This window comes from Porites lutea, chromosome 3, assembly GCF_958299795.1.
Source record: "Porites lutea chromosome 3, jaPorLute2.1, whole genome shotgun sequence".
Lineage (NCBI taxonomy): Eukaryota > Metazoa > Cnidaria > Anthozoa > Scleractinia > Poritidae > Porites > Porites lutea.
The window spans coordinates 10,752,643-10,771,563 of record NC_133203.1 but is presented as its reverse complement, the minus strand read 5'-3'; the positions used below and the strand labels follow the sequence as shown (position 1 = coordinate 10,771,563).

The 18,921-nt window shown below is 39.3% G+C and overlaps 1 protein-coding gene across 1 annotated transcript in view; it reads left to right on the top strand.

The window, feature by feature from the left end:
• The window catches only part of LOC140930454 (nucleolar MIF4G domain-containing protein 1-like), a 29,383-nt gene extending 10,886 nt beyond the window's left edge, over positions 1 to 18,497 (top strand). The window contains exons 3-20 of the mRNA XM_073380143.1: positions 2,400 to 2,501; positions 2,605 to 2,752; positions 3,145 to 3,245; positions 4,861 to 5,423; positions 5,640 to 5,710; positions 6,273 to 6,401; positions 6,894 to 7,021; positions 7,622 to 7,715; positions 8,109 to 8,152; positions 10,593 to 10,648; positions 11,043 to 11,173; positions 12,055 to 12,117; positions 13,813 to 13,979; positions 14,678 to 14,773; positions 14,861 to 14,929; positions 16,223 to 16,354; positions 17,348 to 17,442; positions 18,091 to 18,497. Of these exons, the coding sequence (XP_073236244.1) occupies positions 2,400 to 2,501; positions 2,605 to 2,752; positions 3,145 to 3,245; positions 4,861 to 5,423; positions 5,640 to 5,710; positions 6,273 to 6,401; positions 6,894 to 7,021; positions 7,622 to 7,715; positions 8,109 to 8,152; positions 10,593 to 10,648; positions 11,043 to 11,173; positions 12,055 to 12,117; positions 13,813 to 13,979; positions 14,678 to 14,773; positions 14,861 to 14,929; positions 16,223 to 16,354; positions 17,348 to 17,442; positions 18,091 to 18,283 (2,382 nt within the window). The 3' untranslated portion in view covers positions 18,284 to 18,497. The remainder of the gene's footprint in view (positions 1 to 2,399; positions 2,502 to 2,604; positions 2,753 to 3,144; positions 3,246 to 4,860; positions 5,424 to 5,639; positions 5,711 to 6,272; positions 6,402 to 6,893; positions 7,022 to 7,621; positions 7,716 to 8,108; positions 8,153 to 10,592; positions 10,649 to 11,042; positions 11,174 to 12,054; positions 12,118 to 13,812; positions 13,980 to 14,677; positions 14,774 to 14,860; positions 14,930 to 16,222; positions 16,355 to 17,347; positions 17,443 to 18,090) is intronic.
• The last annotated feature ends 424 nt before the right edge of the window (positions 18,498 to 18,921 follow it).

The following is an 18,921-nucleotide window of genomic DNA, read 5'->3' as shown; positions in this document are numbered from 1 at the left end:
CTGAAAAACCAAATCAGCTGTGAGTGTCTCAATCGCATGTGGAAACATCTCATTCTGCTTGCGGGGAAGCCTGCAACGCCTTGGGTATGGCCTCTCATGATCCCACCGCACAACCAAGTTGTATCCCACTTTGACATTTGCTTCATTTCTTCGTAACGTTCTTTGATACACATCTTCTCGTGTTACATTCTGCCCTTTCTCCCAGTATAAAACATGCTCTGTCCGGTAGCGTTGTGGACATCCATGGAAATGACAGCTGTGGATTTGGTATACTGTTTTGCTCTTGTGGTGATACCCGTCCACTGGATGCCCGGCGATCAGCCGCTCCCCCCCCCATCCCACACAGTTGATAATGGATGTGGATTCCCACCGCTTGGTCTCGGTCTCCATCCAATAACAAGTGGTTTTTCCATGTTTACCCCTTGGATGTAAGGCCCTTTCATACGAGCACTCTGGTGCCCAGATCTTTTCTCCCGGACAAGACTATTTTTGTTTGTCGATTTGTGCACCTTGCCGCATGGTGTGAAAGATTACATAATTGTTTGAATCTTGCCCCGCAGTGCGCATATGCAAACGTTTTGGCCGCCTTCTCCAGGTCCGTGATTAAAAAGGCGTGCTCGTTGTGAATCCGGCTGGTCATTGGTTGATATTGTTCCTCTTCCTCTTCTGGGGTAAAATGCCCCCGCAATGTAAATACGCACTACCCCCACCTTATAGACAACTATTTCTTGGTGGAAATACCTCGCAATCAGCGGGATATGCTGCAATTCCACCTTCGCATTTGGAATTTCATGTGTGGCAAAATACTCTTGTGCCATTTGCCTGTTATTCTCAGGTTGTTCTTTTTATGGGCTTCTTTGTGCACCATCAAACAACAGAAAACACAGAGATTGTTGTTAATAGTATCCAATGCATACAAACCTTTCTTGGTGCAAAGCCATTCTGACAAACACCCTTCCCCAACATGCAGTGGTTGGTTGTCCAAACGTACACTGATTTGGACCGACATATAAGTGGCAAACACAAATTTTGTGTTCGGCCGAGTGAATAGTTCATTTTCCAACCTTGCGGTTTCTTGTCTCTCAATTCAGCCCCGGGCCTCTCGAAGATTGAAAAACCACGGGATTTTCATTCCTTCTTCCAATCATGGAAGCTTTTTGTTAGTTTCAATATTTCGAAGCCGGTTGTAGTATGAATAATTTATTCTGAACAGGTTTGCCACCCCCCATTTGATTCTGTCCAGGATTTGCCCAGCAAGCGAATGGATCAAGTTTGAGAGATAATGCCATTTTATGACTTGTTGCCCACGCCCATTGACAACAATGTTTTGAATCTCTTGGACCGCATTCTTATTCCAAGCCGGTATGTTTCGTGGGGCTGGTTGGGCTTCTTTGTGGTAATTTTCAGACAAAGTGTCAAATTCTCGCAGTATTTGCGCCCTTGGCCTTCTTGGCAGTGGCATAGGTAGTTGTGGTACAGGTTTGGGCTCCAAAGGCGGTGGCAACCCTTCTGAGATTCCACGGCCAAACATTTGTTTTTGTGCTGATGTGAACAAATGAGTTGCCTTCGTTGTATATATGCATGCAAAAAAGTGCCAATATCTAATAGGCCACTCGCGCCCGGCTTGCACCGCAACTATGAGAAAATTCTGTCCGCTGTGGCTACCTCGGCAAGCGATTAATCTACCATCTCGGGATATTTTCTGTTTCTCTTGGGCGCGAGAATGGACCCGTTTTTGTTGGCTCAGACTGGCCGTTGCCATCTGCAGACAGGGGAAAGCATGTAGACTTTTTCTTGGAAAGCAAGTAGTATGTCTGGAATCTAAATGAAATCCAATTTTTCCGAAGGTATGGCTGTGAGGTAAAAATGAGTAAAATGGGGCCTTATGGCCCTCGGAAAAAGTAAATACATTTTGATTCCAGACATAATACTGTCTTGATGAAGGCAACGTTGTTGCCATGGTGGCAATGGATTTATCCAAGGTGTTTGATAGTCTTCTTTACTCACTGCTTATAAGAAAGCTTCGGTCAGGCAGAATTCAGCGGGTGAAGTTTGGCGATGAAATGTCTGGTTGCGAGCTAAATCAACGAGGTGTACCCCAGGGCATTGTTCTCCTTGTCAGGCGACAACCTGTAAAATTGAAGCAACACTTCCTACCACCATCAACCGCTTGAAGTGTTTCATTCAGTAATTGATTAAATAATTATTCGAATATGTATATGTTTCCCGGTAAAAAATGAAAACCTTCAAATTAAAGACAAATGAATGTAAAAGCTTGAAGTTTGTCTTGAAATCTCTTTCACTTATAATATGTGTAAACAGAGATGATGTTTTAGACTCTCTGCTTAGAAATAGTACTATTCCTGCTTTCTTAAATGCGGTTGTCTCCTTTTTGACAGGCTGCAAAAAACAATGAAAGTGACTTGTCAAATAAACTCAGCGGAGGTGAAAAAAATCCCACAGCAGGAAAAAAGAAGCGAAAAAGGAAAAGAAAAGCTAAGGTATTGTTTTATAGGATGATATGCAGCCAACTCCAAAATTTTTGTCTTGATCAAGATGTGATACAATTTATTCTTTTTCTAACTTCTGAGTCTTTTTTCATAGGAAGCCTCAGAATCACAAGATATCTCTAGACAAAAACTTGCGGAAGACAACAAGAAAGAGGATAAGGAGATTAAGAGACTAGAGAAACTTTTAAGACTTGACAAGAAAAAGAAAGTTCCCAGTCAGTTTAGTCATGAGGGACTGGATTGTATCCTTGGAATCTACGTACATGTAATAATTTTCTTTTTTAAACATCTCCATGTATGTACATTGTATGAACTAAACAGTATCTGAATTAGTACCTAACCTTTCTCTCAAAATGTCACAATTTCGGAGTAGTCAAAGTTTGGCAATGCTTATATTTTTTTCAAAGTTTCCCTTAAGCTTAAGCGAGTCACATATATATCATGAAGTTTTAAATTTCATGGCACTAAAAGTTTCTATCTTATTATTTTAAAAATTTCATGCAATAGTGCGTCCACCATTTCCTCATTTCTCCCAATTACTGTCACATAATAGACTTATTCACAATGAATGTTTGCTGTTTGTTCATTATCATACACTGCAGCTGCTGTTTTGCCTTGACTTATTTGACACCAGATTTGTTGGAAGTTTGTGATCCTTTGTTAATGAGAGGAAGGACTGGTAGCAGTGATGATGACGAGGAGCCTGAACAGAAGACAAAGCTGGCTCATGGCAAGGTATTCCTCCTTTTAAGTTTTAATGACTTTCCTTTGGGTAGGCATAAATAGTTTTTGAAATCACACTTTAACAGTATTAAAAAAATAATTACCTAAAACTATGTATTTTCCTTTTTGAAATGATGGTTAATATTACTTTGTAAACATGTAAAAACTAACGAGAGAATGTTCCGACATTTCGGCGACATCATGACGCCATTATCAAGGAATGGAAACAAAATAATGCGTGTTCAAAAGGAGTTAAAGTACTCTAAATTTGCATGTGAACACAGCTAGACATAGACTTGAGCACGGATTGAATCTGTTTGTACATTCTAAGGCGGCAAGTTCAAAAGCGAGCCTCAAATTAACAACTTTCGAGGGTTGCTGACCCGCAGCCATCGTGGGCTTCTGCGGGAATGGCGGGATATGATATGACACGGGTAGTTATAACCTTTTATTAAAGCTCCATACCACAGTCCAACCCGTATTTGTGAGTAAGAAAATTGGCCAGGACCTCCACGAATGTACGTGAGTCAGACAAAACTGCAAATGCATAGTGTACCAGTTGCAATGTAACCTGTGCATTACAGGCAGCTACAGTCGACTCCCGACAACTCGAACCGTCAAGGGAAATCAAAAACAGTTCGAGTTATTGGTAGTTCGAAGCAAATAACCAGTAGTGAGGAAATGGGATGGGGGAGGAATGCAAGTTTCATGTACACTTCTCTTCAAGGGCAGCAAGAGATATATTTATATTTTGAAAAAGAAATTGAGCAACAAAGCCTTCATTAATCAGTACAATGCTAACCATTGTATTTGAATTGGATTCCGACAAAACAGGAAAGAGTCTGAAAGAGAAAGAATACACGAGAGAAATTCCATGTTTTGGACTGCAGCTCACTGCTTTTCTTTTTCAAATTTTCATGCGCTTAAAACATGGTTCAAGTTATCGACGGTAAAATCGTCGAAATGATCTGAAGGGAAACAAAAGTTACTTCGAGTTTAATAGCGGGAGATTCGAGTTATCGAGGGTAACATTACAGTAAGTGTATGAAAGAAATCCAAGGGAAATCGATTTTGGTTCGAGTTAGCGCGAGGTTTGAGTCAGCGAAGGTTCAAGTTATCGGTTATCGGTTCGAGTCGACTGTACATTAGTTGTACGTCGGGGCATCTTTTCAGACGCGTGGATAGCCACAAAAGTATAAATCATCTTCTGTGCGCAAACACTATGATAAAGACCACGTGGGCGCTGTCCCGGAGGACCTTTTCAGCTGCTTTAGGGTGCTGAAAAAGTGTACTGCCTCGTTAACGAAATGCTTTACATCAAACAATTAAGACTGCCTTTGAAGGTGCAAACGGATTCAATCCGTGCTAACGTCTTTGTCTAGCTGTGTTCATTCATGCAAATTTAGTGTATTGTAACCCTTTATTTCCATTACTAGATAAAGGCGTCATGATGTCACGGAAATGTGGGAACATTATACCATTAGTTTTAACATGTTTATGTTTCTTCAAATCATCATTGATTAGTATTTCTTTAGAAGTTTTTTGCCTTCGGCAAGTTAAGGAGGTTAATCAGTAACAGGACGAGAATTTACATGTAACTATCTTTTTTTTCTCATCTTTTGAAAAGGCCAACCAAAACAGAAGAAAGACACTTGGCATGGATCAATTGAACTTTAGTGAAGATGAACAAGAAGAGTTGGTTAATAGCAGTAATGATGATGTTGTTGATGATGATGAAGGTGATGATGATGACAACGATGATGATGATGATGATGCTGATGATGATGACGATGATGATGATGATGATGATGATGATGGTGGTGGTGATTATAATGAAGCTGGTAGTGACATTGATGAGGAGGGAAAAGCCTTTAACGCCAAAGATAAAATTGGTCATGGTATGGACCAGAATGACAAGGACAGTAGTAAGAACAAAGATGCATATGATGATGATGAGGAGGAGGAGGAGGAGGAGGAGGAGGAGGACAAGTTCAAGGACAATGATAATGATGATGATCATGCTATGAATAAAAACGATAATGATGTTGATGATGACGACAACGAAGATAATACTCAGAACGTTACTTGTCACAAGTATGTTCCTCCTCATTTGAGAAGGCAACCTTCATCTGAAGCCCAGCGTGAACACTTAAACAGAATCAGACGTCAGGTGAAAGGTCTACTGAACAGGTAAACCATTTAATCAGTAAAATATTAGTATTTGTATTCCCACTATCAAAAAGGAACGCACTAAAGATTAAAATTCATAACAACCGGTCATTCATAGGAGTACCACCCTCACCGTTAATTCCCTTTAGTTGTGTATATTTATTGGCTATCCAGAGTAAGTCTGTTCCCTATAAATCATATGCTTTCATAAACTAATCTTGTTTGCACTTTGCGCAGGCTTAGTGAAGGAAATATGTCTGTTATCAGCGGTGAAATAGAGAATCTTTTTACTCACAACAGTAGAAATGGTAGGTCTGCTATAAGAACATTGCTACTTTTTCAACGTTTCAAGCCAGAACAATACTAGTGTAGTGACCCTCGAAAACGTAAACTGACAAAAAAAACATTAGTAAAAGTCTTATCCTGTAAGTCCATTGACTGATTCAAGCGGGACACGAGTCCTTCCACCTTGTTTGGAACAAAGTAATCAAACTGCAGAAGATCTAAGCTGCTTCATGTACGGTAAAATACACAAGGTTTCATTGACTAGCACTCCCAGCCTCGTTGCTTTAAACTTATCGTGAGAGGTAGGGTAGTTCATACCTGTGCTAATTGGACCCACTAAGAAACGTAAATAAACACCTCACCAAGCCAAAAAAATATGCCAAAAAATCCTCCTCATTTTACCACCTGCACCAGTACAATTAGCAATTTTTAGAGTATCTGGTAAATGTGATTTAGGTTTGGCTTTCAATGTCCTTTGTGCCCTAGCCTGAACAAGGGAAATTGAGAATCAAAATAGGTCAATACCACTTTTAACCAAACTTTTTTTTTAGACTGCAACATATGTGTTCATCTCTTCCTTACCAGATATGAACAAGATCTTAAGTGAACTTATATTAGGATCATGTGTGTCGATATCTTTGATGCCTGATAAACTCCTGATGGAGCATGTTATGTTACTAGCAATTCTCACAAGTCATATTGGAACTGAAGTTGGTGAGTGAAACACAGTGTCATTGCATTGAGGGTTGTGCCACCACTGCCACTTTTGCAACTTTTGACAACTTGGTGGGTTCCAAATAATACAGTCAATCAAAATCTGAGTTATCTTAGAAGCAGATTCATGTGTTGCAATTCAAGGTTTCCTTTCTGTTCCTTTGAAATTCCATGATTCTACCTCCCGGGCATATTTTTACCTTTTGTTTTTTACCTCGAAAAGACGTTTAGGTGGCTACATCCACCTTGGCCACATTTCCACACACATCTTTCTTTTTTTAAACAAAATTCATTCTTGTATTATCTGACCTAAAATCACAGTAGAAGCTTCTCACTCCAGCAGGGGGGTGTCCAGTTAGTGCTAAGTTGGATCTTAGGACCAGCTGTTTTTCATGTTTTGCGTCGTCCGCTTAAACCAAATTTATTGTTTTCCGCAATATCATTTTCCAAAAAAAATTACTTATTCATATCTGTATCACTATTCATTATTAGGTGCCTCCTTTGTTGAGAGGCTTGCAGAAATGTTTGATAATATGCACAACAGTGAAAAAGATAGCTATGGAAAAGGGAAAGAGTGTGTCAACATAGTGGCCTTATTTGCTCATCTGTACAATTTTAAGGTAAATTAATACTTCAGAATTGATAGTTAACCTAGATTCTCTCAAGTTGACCAAGAAAATATTTTAAAACATCCTAGTTATCCTGTAAAATTTCGTTAGAGGAACCGAAAAAGTTAGAGGACAGCCAAAGAGAGCTGAAAAAGTCATCTGATTCTGAGCCAATATATATTTTACTCTATTCGTCTGTGGTGTAGTCGACATTTGGCGACGCTACCATTGGTTTCCCCGCCAAATGACGTCTGAGAAACGAGCGCAGAAATTCCATACTGATGACGCGTCACTACCCAGATCTGGGTAGTACCTCTGATTGGCTGAATCTAATTTCCCAAGCGGTACGACCAGTGGTAGCGTCGCCATATGTCGGCTGTTTTCTCAGGCTATGTGGAATGCCCTTTTACTATTCTTCATTTATTCACCACTCAGGCTTTTTTAGCCTGATCTTTCTCCTCTACCCATTTAGAGATTTTGCACCCGACGATGTCCTCTATTAATAAAGGTTGATCTTGCATGCACATTTCACACTAATCTAATAAGTAGTTAAAAATAGTTCAGAATGTTTTTTCAAGGTGGAATTTTCTCATCTCTCGCATTTCCTTTCAGGTTATTGACTGCTGTCTTATTTATGACATAATCCGCCGTCTTGTGGATACATTCTCTGAGCAAGACATTGAACTTCTCCTACTTGTCTTAAAAAGTAAGAAATGTGACCTAAATTGTGTTACTTTAGTAGTAACCAGTTACCTCGTTCCTTTTATTTTCCTTTGGAGTCTTGAAATAACACCCTCTTCTAAGATGGTGTCGACATTTCATCAAAGTTAACCGCTAATATTACCCGCAAGTGATATCCAAACATCAACAACCTCAATTTGTCATAAACTACCAAAACTTAACAAAGAGAACCCAGACTGTTTCCTCACATACCACATGTAGTATTTTGTAGTTACGCCCAAAAACATTTTATTGTATGCCGGTGCAATTCAGCAGGCATAGCTGCTTGTCTTATTTCAGAAGACTATACTCCTTGTGAAATGAGGTAACCTCAAGCCTCTTTTTACGACTTTGAATGATAAGCATTGTTTTGGTACAGGTAATGGAGCAGAAATCAGAAGAGATGATCCAGCCTCATTAAAGGTACCATTCCATTTTTAAGTAAAGAAAAATGCACTATGTTGACACTGTTAAGTCTCTCATTATCCACTCCCCTTAGGGTTTTTCAGGAATAATTTACAACACTGGTTGGAGGACGTTTTTGCTAGACGGCTTCTGTTAATCTTTCTGATTATCATTTTGAATTAAAATAAAAATGTTCTTCAAAACTTACGTTTCATAAATATACCTGTATCAAAATATGGATCCTCTGTTAGCCTGAGGTGTTCACAAGGGTATGATCCAGGGGGACAAGTATCTAAAGCTGACAAAAAGAAAACGCAAAAGCAAAGCTGAGAAAAAAGTGACAACAAGGTGTGGAAGAAGGAGGAGACAGGCCTTCCCGCTATCCAGGGCATGGCACTATTACCTGAACAACCTAAACTCAATATATCGGAAGAAGAAAAGAAGGTTGTGGCTAACCTTCTTTAAAAGTACAAACAACCGCTTCTACCACTGACCCCATAAAACGGCCGTGATGTGGTGTCCGATTCACGATGAGGTGATGCAGTTTCTCATCTCTAAGAATGGTTGTCACTTTACGAAATATGAAGTGTAAAATTCTTGGTTGTTTCCTAGTCAAGTAGAGGCGCCCCCTTACATCAAATCTGTTCGTCAACAACTCCATCGTAAACTGAAACTGCAGTTTCCCATCCTGACTAATGATCGTCATTATCCCGCGAAACCAGGGCTGAAGGTCAGTAAGTCCATCAAGAATCCTAGACGCTTGTTCTTTAATTCCACCAACTTGAAAAACATGATTTCTCTCAGTGGCCCAATCTGCCATGATCCAAACAAAACAGAGATTCCCTGGAACGAAAACAGTACCATCAGCTGAAACCAGAAAAGCACCATCTTCAGCAAGTTAAGTAACCTGATTCCTCAGTAGCCAGCAGTATTTAGGGGGTTTCTTTGTTATTTCGGTGGGGAAAGAGTGGACAGAAGACTCCAACGTACGATTAAACTAAATTGCACAAACATGCAGCTATCAGAAGGTAGAAATTCTAAAACAGTAACCTTGTAAACGTCACAATGACGAAAAAGTCGGTCCTGCAAATTATAGAAACTATGTGTTGTTTTTAAAATCGTATAGGCAAAGGAAGGAAGGGGAACCGATAAGGAAAAAGTCGAATGCATTCCACTATACCACCCACATGAAGGCATTCGTTTGGATCCCCAAAACGTGAGGTACATTCCAGGTCTCTGATAAGTGACCAAGATCATGTTCAACTCCGCGCGGGGCAAGCTAGGCAACAATAAAACAAGATCCAGGTTAAAGAAATCGTCGACCACATGGCTTTTCACAAGTTCCTGGACTTGGACAAGCATGACATCAGATACGTGAGTTCACCCACTGAGGAGAAGGTAGAAGAACATTACAAACAGCAAGAAGAACGATGCAAGGCTATCACCGAGCCTGAACATATTTGTCGCTTGCTTCACCACTTGTTGCACCCGATTACACTTATACGAAGCTTTGGAGCTCTTGGGAAAACACTGTCTTTATTATGATGCAGACTCCATCATTTTCATCAGTCGGCCTGTCAAAACCGACCCACTTCTTGGCGATGTTTTTGTCGAATTCAAAGATTAGCTCAACACGGAAGTCAGCATCGTCGAAATTGACAAATTGTATCGGGTTGTCCCAGGAACTACAGGTCAAGAACTTGTTGCAAAGTCCGACGTTTCAGCCTCATCAATGAATGGATCAGCCCAATTAAATTACCAAGTGATGAAGCAAAACGTCCTAGACGAGGTGCAGAAACCGCCAAAGAGTATGCACCAAATTCAGGTGGTCAATAGTTTCCAAATACTCCTTTCCAGAGTACAAAAAGTTTCAGTTGGTTCATACAAAAAGAGTATTGGATCCACTGACCTTTGTCAATACCAATGTCAATGTCAATACCCATACGGATTCAAATACGTGCATGAGCGGAACATATACAATTTGTTGAGCCCGCCTACTGGACCACGCCCGTGTGATCCACTACACATTACTACTGGTATTATATTATACGATCCAGCATGCACTACCTATAATCCATAAGATTAAAAACGTGAAGCGAAGGTCATAGAAAGGAAAGACCGTATAAATTTTGAAACATTTTTTGTAGTATTTGTTCAGTTGTCACTTTTAAGTACTGGAGAAATGAGCACATAGTATCGCTAAAGAAATGTTAACTGTTAGTGTTGAAAATCATAATGTGAGTTTGAATTTTTCCACTCTGTCATTTTCAGAAATGGAAAGTGTAGACCAGAGTCTACATGTATTGCTAAGAAAATAGACTTTTCATTGTTGTCCAGTTCAAACTGAGCACACTTTGAGGCGTTTATGTTATTTAGTCCTCGGTAATAGATTCTATGCATGTACATTCAACCTTGGCAATACAAAATATATCCGTTTCACATATCTCTTCATCTGTAGGATATTATCTTACAAATCCAGGCAAAAGCAGCTTCTTCAGCCCACCTGACTAGCAAGTAAGAATTCCATTTAGTGCTTGATATAATCAACATAGTGAATGAGTGGCCACCAATAAATATCCTTGATTTAAATGTTACCCTCCTTTGATTAAAGCTAATTATCTCATGTCATATTCAGAGACAACGGATGATCAATTTGAACAAAAAGCAAATGCAAAAACGCTTCAGATATGTGTTGAATGAAAACCATTTCTAATGAAGTTCTTAAATATAATGACAAGGGAGGCACTGGTGATACTCCAGATCAAGCGCAAAAGTTGCCTGTTGATAAAGATTTGCAGGACGACACTGTAACATCCCCTGTTCCAATTTTATTTCACCTGGTAGAACCAAAAAAGTACCAATATCTTTCTATTTATTAATTTTAATAATATTTCTGCCTGTTGTTTAGTTCTAGAGTCCGTTTCATGTTGGAGATCATATCCAATTTACGAAATAATAACTTGAGGAAGATACCAGGTTATGATCCTTCGAGATTAGAACATCTTAGAAAAGTTCTTCGCTCACTTGTCAGAGATTCAAGTAAGTTAATTCATAAATAATGAGTACAGTACTATGGGTAATGAAAGGTAAAGGGACTTAAAATGGTTGAAACTCAAAGTCTTAGTAAGACGACCAATCACTAAGTTCTCCCTTCTCCAGTCCTGTATATGAAATTGCACATTGTTTGTGTGTTTCGATGACGTTCCCTGAAACAACTGAGAAATCAATAACCAGGATCTTGCATGTTTTGATTGGTTGTTGAGGGGAATGTCCATTCGCCACAATAGCTGACCGGTGCGTCCCCAGTGATTATCCCAGAAACAATTGTAAGACACGTTTCGGACACATTTCTCGTTTCTAAAGTAGTGAATGGTCCCGAGGTGTACACCAGTACGTAACTCAATAGTATAGTATGGATGGATATTAGTCTTTTTGCGGTGGAATCTCATCAATTTGTGCCATGTGAAGAGCAGTTGAATATCTATAAAAGATAATATCACATTCCATTTTTATTCTGTGTCATTCATAGTTGGTTGACCTGGCTTTAAAAAATTTTGGTTCGTTTTGATTTGTTCGGGTGATGACTGTGTTTGAGCCTCGCAAGATTCCACCGCAAAAAAAGGGAGTAAAATCTCTTTCCATACTGCTGAGTTTACAAGTAAATGTTTCCAAGTTAATCGAAGGTAGATGTTTGTTTAAGTCGTTTAAAAACTAGATCAACTCGTTTAACTTGTTTCAAAGTCGAGAAACTCATATAATTCAAAGGCGGTGAAACCCTCTTTTTCCCAGTCGATTTTTTCCCGTGAAATCGCTATAATTCATTTTTGTGGTAAGCTGAAAGCACGACGCATTTCCTGCAAATAGTTAGCTAACCTTTACTACTGAATATCTGTTTTCACACCTGACTTAATTTATTTTAGGCCAGGCAGCTCGTAATCAGCTGAAAATTTCTTTAGAAGATTTACTTAAACCAGAAACAAAAGGTGGGTTTAGTTGTTTTCTGTTTTATTAGTTTGGAATAAAGTTTTACTAACACGGACATGGTTTTCGCTAATCGAAGTTCCCTTATTGTTCTAGTTACGTCGATGCGCCCTTCCTTTATTGTTTTAAAACTTAACGTTGTTTCAAGCACTGCGAGGAATGGGTCCGAGCTTTGTTGTAACCTCAAAGAAGGAGATCAATTTCACACGAGCAACATGAACTTCTCTGGAATCAGAGCTGGATGCATGCTGCATGCCCGATACCTGCTCTGTTTTCGGTTTGATAATTCAGCCGATCACCAAAAAGGTATCGTGCTCCATAAAATTCCATTCTGGGGTGATACGCATGCTGAATGTATTAAGAGAAGAAGGTTAAGCTCACGTAAAACACTCCCCCCTCTCTCGCTTAGCCGCAATATTCTTATGAGTATGCGCCAAATGGTCTCCTTAGAAGGCGTCAAAACAGCCTCGTACCTAACTCCCAAAAATGCTCGATAATGGGACAGAAGAATCCTAACGGTAACGCGGGGATTTTATCGAACACGATAATTTTTTTTGCACAAATCACCGGGACAATTATCGATTTCCTTTAACGAGAACCATGGATGTTTCGGGGTTATTTGCACCATAACAGGACAGAGTTGTCGAAGATGTTGTTTTGAATGAGCAGTGTATGTGTTTTTGCTGGTGGTAAGTCAATGGCCTGCAAAAGTTACTTTACACCTAGTTCAAAACCTTTATCATATGGAACACCCGCAAATGGAATGTTGTGTAACAAGTGCGGTAACTGAGAGTTCTGTTACTTTTAACCATAAAACGCGAGTAGTATAGTGGGGTTCGTTTACTCTTTTTTTTTGTGGTCGTGCTATTTTAAGTGGTTTAACTGGTTTGACAGGTTTCCTAGTTATTGTTTGGTCGATGAATTTGTTGGTTTTTGATTTATAGACTAGAAAAGTAAAAGAAAAGTATTTATTGCTTGATTCATGTTGTCCAAGGAATAAGCGCTATTTCGCTGGTGACTCTGTTTCCTGCCACTTTCATGTCAGAAAACAAATTTTTCCAGTTCCGGTTCACTGATTCTTGGCGCGCAAGTCGTGCACATAATTGAGGGCAAATGCAAAATAGATTTTTCAAGGACGAAACACGATTTTTACGTACCCTCTCCTCTTCTTTCTTCTTCACAATTAATTATTTCGCTCCTTCTCAAACTTTTTATTTTCCCTTCTCCATCACATGTTTGTTTTTCCTCCTCGCGTTAATGTTTCCCAAGCTGGTTTATGAGATTGCCCCGCAAAAAAGGAAGAAACCGGACCCTTCTATACTAGACGCGATATACTACAGGCAAGATTTGGAGATACACTACTCCATTAAGGGGTATTTTTTACTGTCTGATATTCTAACTGACCGTCACAGTGTGGGTCGCTCGTAAAAGTACTGGAAGTGTCTCAGTAGTGACGATAATGCAGCGATCAAACCTTTGTTCAGTGTTCAGGCTGTAAATAGGTTACTTTCATTATACTCGAAGTAAAAGCGTTATAATTTTTTTCTTTTGGCGTTTTATGGCAAAAAGACAATTCATTCCTGAAATATGACATTTGTAAACGATAAATCATTTTTTTTTGTCCCGATGCTCGGACACTGAATCCAAGATTGTAGAAGAGAATTTTGGAGTAACTTCAGATTAATGTTCTCATGTAGGTCGCTGGTGGATTGCTGGCTCATCCTTGTCAAGGAGAAATGGAAGGGAGTTTATAGTGGCATCCTCTGCCCAAATGGAAAACACTAAGTTATTAGAACTGGCACGTAAACAACGTATGAACACTGATGTCAGAAAGAATGTGTTTCTTGTTATGATGACTAGCGAGGTGAGCAATTTTAAACCCCTCCTCCCTTGTTTTTTAACCTTTATACTTAGATTTCGTGCATCCGCGAATGTGCGTTTGTTATTCCAGAGTACAGTGAAAATGCAAAATTTATGATGAACTCCTACATGACGGAAGATACGATGCTCCTGTAAAACAAATGCCATTGTTCGCCCCTATGTAGTTATAGTAAAATTAAGGCCGGAATCGGACCCCGATACAATTGACCACCTTCATAACCAACGATTGTTCCAGTCCCCTCAGGTCACTTCGTTAAATCGTGGTCTCACGGAAGTGAAAAGAAACCTTCTCATGGTAGTGCCTCTGAAAAGTTGATAGTTGGTCAGTTTATTTTCTCTACCCAGCGATGGTTTAGCAAGTGAAAATAAGAAGCAACATCTCTGATTTGTTGCAGCTAAAGCTGCTTGTTCATTTTAAAATTACCAACACACCTCTGTCCCCATAATGTCTATGTGTTTATCGACCACGCGATATCCTCGAGGAGACTTTCCCCGGTGTCAGAGAATTACTTGTTAAAGCGGGTGTGCTTTTCTCTTTTAAGCGAGAGTTACTTTATGTATCTGGGGTCCCCAACTTTCATGTACGCATCTTGTTCCTCTCTACTGTACAATATACACGTCATTATGTTATGAACTCAAGTAATTCCTACTTCTTACTGCTGCTTTTGTTGTTATCTGTAGGATTACATCGATGCATTTGAAAAGTTGCTGAGATTGAATCTAAAAGATGCTCAGACTCGGGAAGTAATTCATGTACTTATTGACTGTTGTGTGCAGGTTCGTAGAACTAGTGAACAGTCTCGTTTTGTTGTTCAGTCATCTAATTGGTGATGTGTTAAACATGTTACCGGTTATTGTTTCCAGGAAAGGACATACAATCCTTACTATGCGTATCTTGGCCAAAAATTCTGTGAATACAGTCGCAGCTATCAGGTAAGCTAATCCTACACTTCCAAAAACGACTACAACCTTGTAGTAAGACCAAACGTTGTCTGTTTATCCACTCTTCAAGGAGATTTTCGAGGACGGCTTATAACACTGTGCGCCTTATAGTTCAATGAAAGAACCTTACATAGATGTCCTCTAATACTGAACAAGTTCAAACCTCAGACATGGATCTGTGTGTCTCCTCCTTCGCATTAAAAAAAAAAACAAAACAAAACAAAACAGTTTTAAAAGAACTTTTGGTTTAGCAATTTAGCCTGTCCCACAAGCTGTTGATGTAGGGTTTCAGTTTTCTGCAGTCTAACTGAAACGGGCTACGTCACTTTCATGTGCGACACCCCTGAAGGTATCTAGTAACCTTAAGTCTAGCAGACATTCTTTAAATAGCAGAAGTCGTTCGCTCAGTTTGATTTATTGCTGTTTTTATTACGTTTTTAGGCGGTAAATCGGCTATTTCTTCGCAAAACGCGTGAACTTTCCTGCCATCTACTCTAGCTCTACCAAAACAACTCACCCTCAGGGTTTCTCGGTTGTTGCCGTCGTTTTTTGTCTTTTTTCTGGCGTTAGCTTGTAGTATTGACGCCATTTCACCAAGTATAACAAAAGTCTTTTAAATTTGGTTAACGCTAGTGGGCTATGAAGAATTAGCCAAGGGATCTGAGCCAGTTAGATACGGAAAAGTATTTCGAGTGAAGATTAAAAAAGGATGAATCTTGATCTTTCTCTCCCGTGGTACCATATAACTGACTATCTAATTCTTATGAAATATAAAATGGGTTTTACATTCACTATTAGACTCCTAATAACCAACGATCGATAGATCAACCCCTCCAGCAATATCATAAAACTTGTTATTTAGAAATTGCTTGAATAAAGTCTCATCTTATAGTTTTGAATATGCACCGTTTCAAGATCCTTACTGCATTCCTCAACAGGCTTGTAGGTGGATAGCACTATCCACCATATGAACTTAGCGAATTTTCAACTCCTGCCACGAAATCAAGAGTTGGCTTGATTATTCCTGACCGACCTTCTTAAGATCATAGGACTGCGACGGCGGCGAAAAGTGATTTTGGGTTCCTTAAATCTTCATTGTGATTATTCCAACTCCGTTACTTTGTCAAATGCCGGCGAATTGTCCTAAGAGGCATATCCATGGTGCATTTCGAACCTAGACACGTGTTACTTGATTTCCCATCGACCGTTGGTTTACCTGATTATCTGAAGTTTTCTGTTGTTTAAACGTGTGCTTTTACAACCTGTGCCTTGTATTATTTTCAGGTTACATTTCAGTATTCTTTCTGGGACAAGCTTAAAGTTGTTGGTGACCTAGCGTCTCACAGTGTTGATAATCTGTCTTGTCTCATGTCTCATCTCATCGCCACAAGAGCTTTATCTTTAGCAATTCTTAAGGTATTAAGAGTATGATAAACACAATTGTCATTTTCCTGAACAAGTAATTTTAAATCGTTATAGTGGTTTTAGGGGACCATTAGAAACAGAAAGATCTTGTATTTCCAAACATTGATATCGTGTTACATCATGGGAGGGCTGGTATGGAAAGTGTTTAAATTAAGTGGTTTTCACGAATGTCTTTTAAATGACCAAGGGTGAGTAATGTGTTGTTGGAGCAAAATGTTTTTGTTGAGCTTCACCTAGGTCAAACGAGATAAATTTGCAAAAGCTAAAAGCGAAGGTTGTTACTTTCACTGTTCAAAGTTTAGTTCATTAACAATGCGCTGGTGATTCACTAAAGTTTAGTAAGAAATAGATTTCTGAACGTTCGAAAGCAGAAACTGGCATTGTCGGCGATATTTGCCTACATGGCTCTACTCAGGTGCGAAAGATTTTGAACGAAAGGAGGCTCATTATTTTGAAAAGCATGCATAGGTAGTTTTATCAACGTATTCTTTTGTATACCGCTGACCATGTTTTCAAAATAAAATCACAGTAATAAGACGAAAAAAAGTCTCAGACGTTGGACCCTGTTGAATAGTTGGGCTTTGTGAGTGCGGACTTTTTCAAACACACAACAAAACGTTGGAACGGGAGTACAAACTTTGACTTCCATTACCCCAGTAACTGAGGAGGTTGTATGGACTATGATCTGCCGTAACAAAAGCACAATGCCATATCGGTTTTACAGACATGGTGACTGCCACTTGTTTATGTTGTGGCTTCACCAGAAAGCCCAGCAAACAAATCCAGTCATCTAGGAGACCTCGTAAAGCTGCTGGAGTTAGATCAGAGGGTGGCCAGTAGCTAAAAAGAAAGCTTGAAATTGATTCCCACATCGTCAGAACTTCTTAAAAGCCGAACGTCATAGGAAATGTTTAATTGGTTTTACTGTATAAAGTACTTTGAAAGTAGTTCTCAGATTTGTACTTTCTCTGTTTTCATGTATAGGTTGTAAACTTTGTGAAGCTTGATAAGCCGTCTGTTCGTCTTTTTACCAGTCTATTTCGTCATCTTTTATTGGATTACTCAACAGATATTACAAGGTATGTCAATACTTTTTTGAACATGCAAAACATACGTTAAATCCATGCGAATATAGCCTTTCAACAAGACGTCAAGTTACCAATGGTAAAACTTGCAGTAAAACACGTGACGCAAAGGATAAAGATTGCACTTTATGAAATGGAGGTTGGAGCATTCAAAAGTCAACCGTAATACCGAAAATCCTCTATCCACCCTCTGGGCCTATTTCTTAGGGGAGGTTTGTTTAATTTAGCGAAGATAGTGGTATCAACTCTCCATAAAGAACTTGAACGCAATGTGGAAAAGCTCTGGGTCATGAAGTTGGAGGTCATGCAGTGAAGGAGCAAAAACAAATCCGAACTTCTATCAAGTGAATGAACCATACTGGATCAATCCACCTGAAGTGTTACAGTCGTGATTAATTAATACAGGCTATCATTTAAGAACTAGCGGGGAGGGGAGGTGGGGCTTGAAACCGAGGGGGGTAAATTACTTTCTTCCCCTGAAAAGGGGGGCGTAGTAGGGAGACGGTCTTAATAGATGATTTACTGCAAGTAAATTACAATCGGCTCCCGTTATTGCGAACTCTATTTCGGCGGAAATACATCCCGCCATGTTGGGGCTGGTGGGCAGTCACTATAAAATTATTATTTTATTTCGCTCCACAGAAATGTTTTTGAAAGGATTTCTGCTGTGCAAGGGCTGTCTACCCTTCGTCAAAGCCTGCGCATTTTTATCAAACATTTTGTTGGAAAAGGCAAGATATCGAAGACTTCCAAGACTGATAAACACACTGAGTTAAAAGAAAGGCTGCAACTTGTAGATAGCATTCTTGGAGCTTCCGACCGTATCAAGTTATAGCATTTTATGGGTTAGCAACACGTTATTAGGAATCGCACGTGCGTTTGTACCAATGTAATTGACCACTACAGAAAATACCATAACATACCATAATACGCTTTGTTTGTTAACCCAATATTTTGCATAAGCATGGTCATCAGTTTCTCTTGGGAGTTAAAATGGCCCCAACAAAAACTGAAAATAATGCTTATGCAAAAATGCACACAAAGCATTAAAAAAAGCATTATGGTATGTTACAGTATTTTTTGTAGTGGTCAAATAGTTGCCTTACCCCTTTTACTTTCGCTATGCTCCCAGCCATAGAGGATATAGTGCGCAATGTTAGAGTAACAAAATAAGATTAAGAACTCCAGTCATAACTACCAACCAGTTCATTACCTGAGTCGAGACGTCATGTGAAAGGAGTGCCCTGGAAGCTTCTCTTTCAGGAGGTTTTAAACGCATTTAACAAACTGGAAACCCTTGTGAGGAAGTCACCATTGGTTTTATTTTAAGTATAATTTAATGGTAACCTTCCATTAGTTTCTATTTTTGTTCCCTTGGTGAAAAACTTCCGCCGGGCAAGGCGAAACGCGACCACGTTGAAGAGAATGTATGGTACCTGCTAAAATTGGGTCTGAACTCATATTCATTTAATA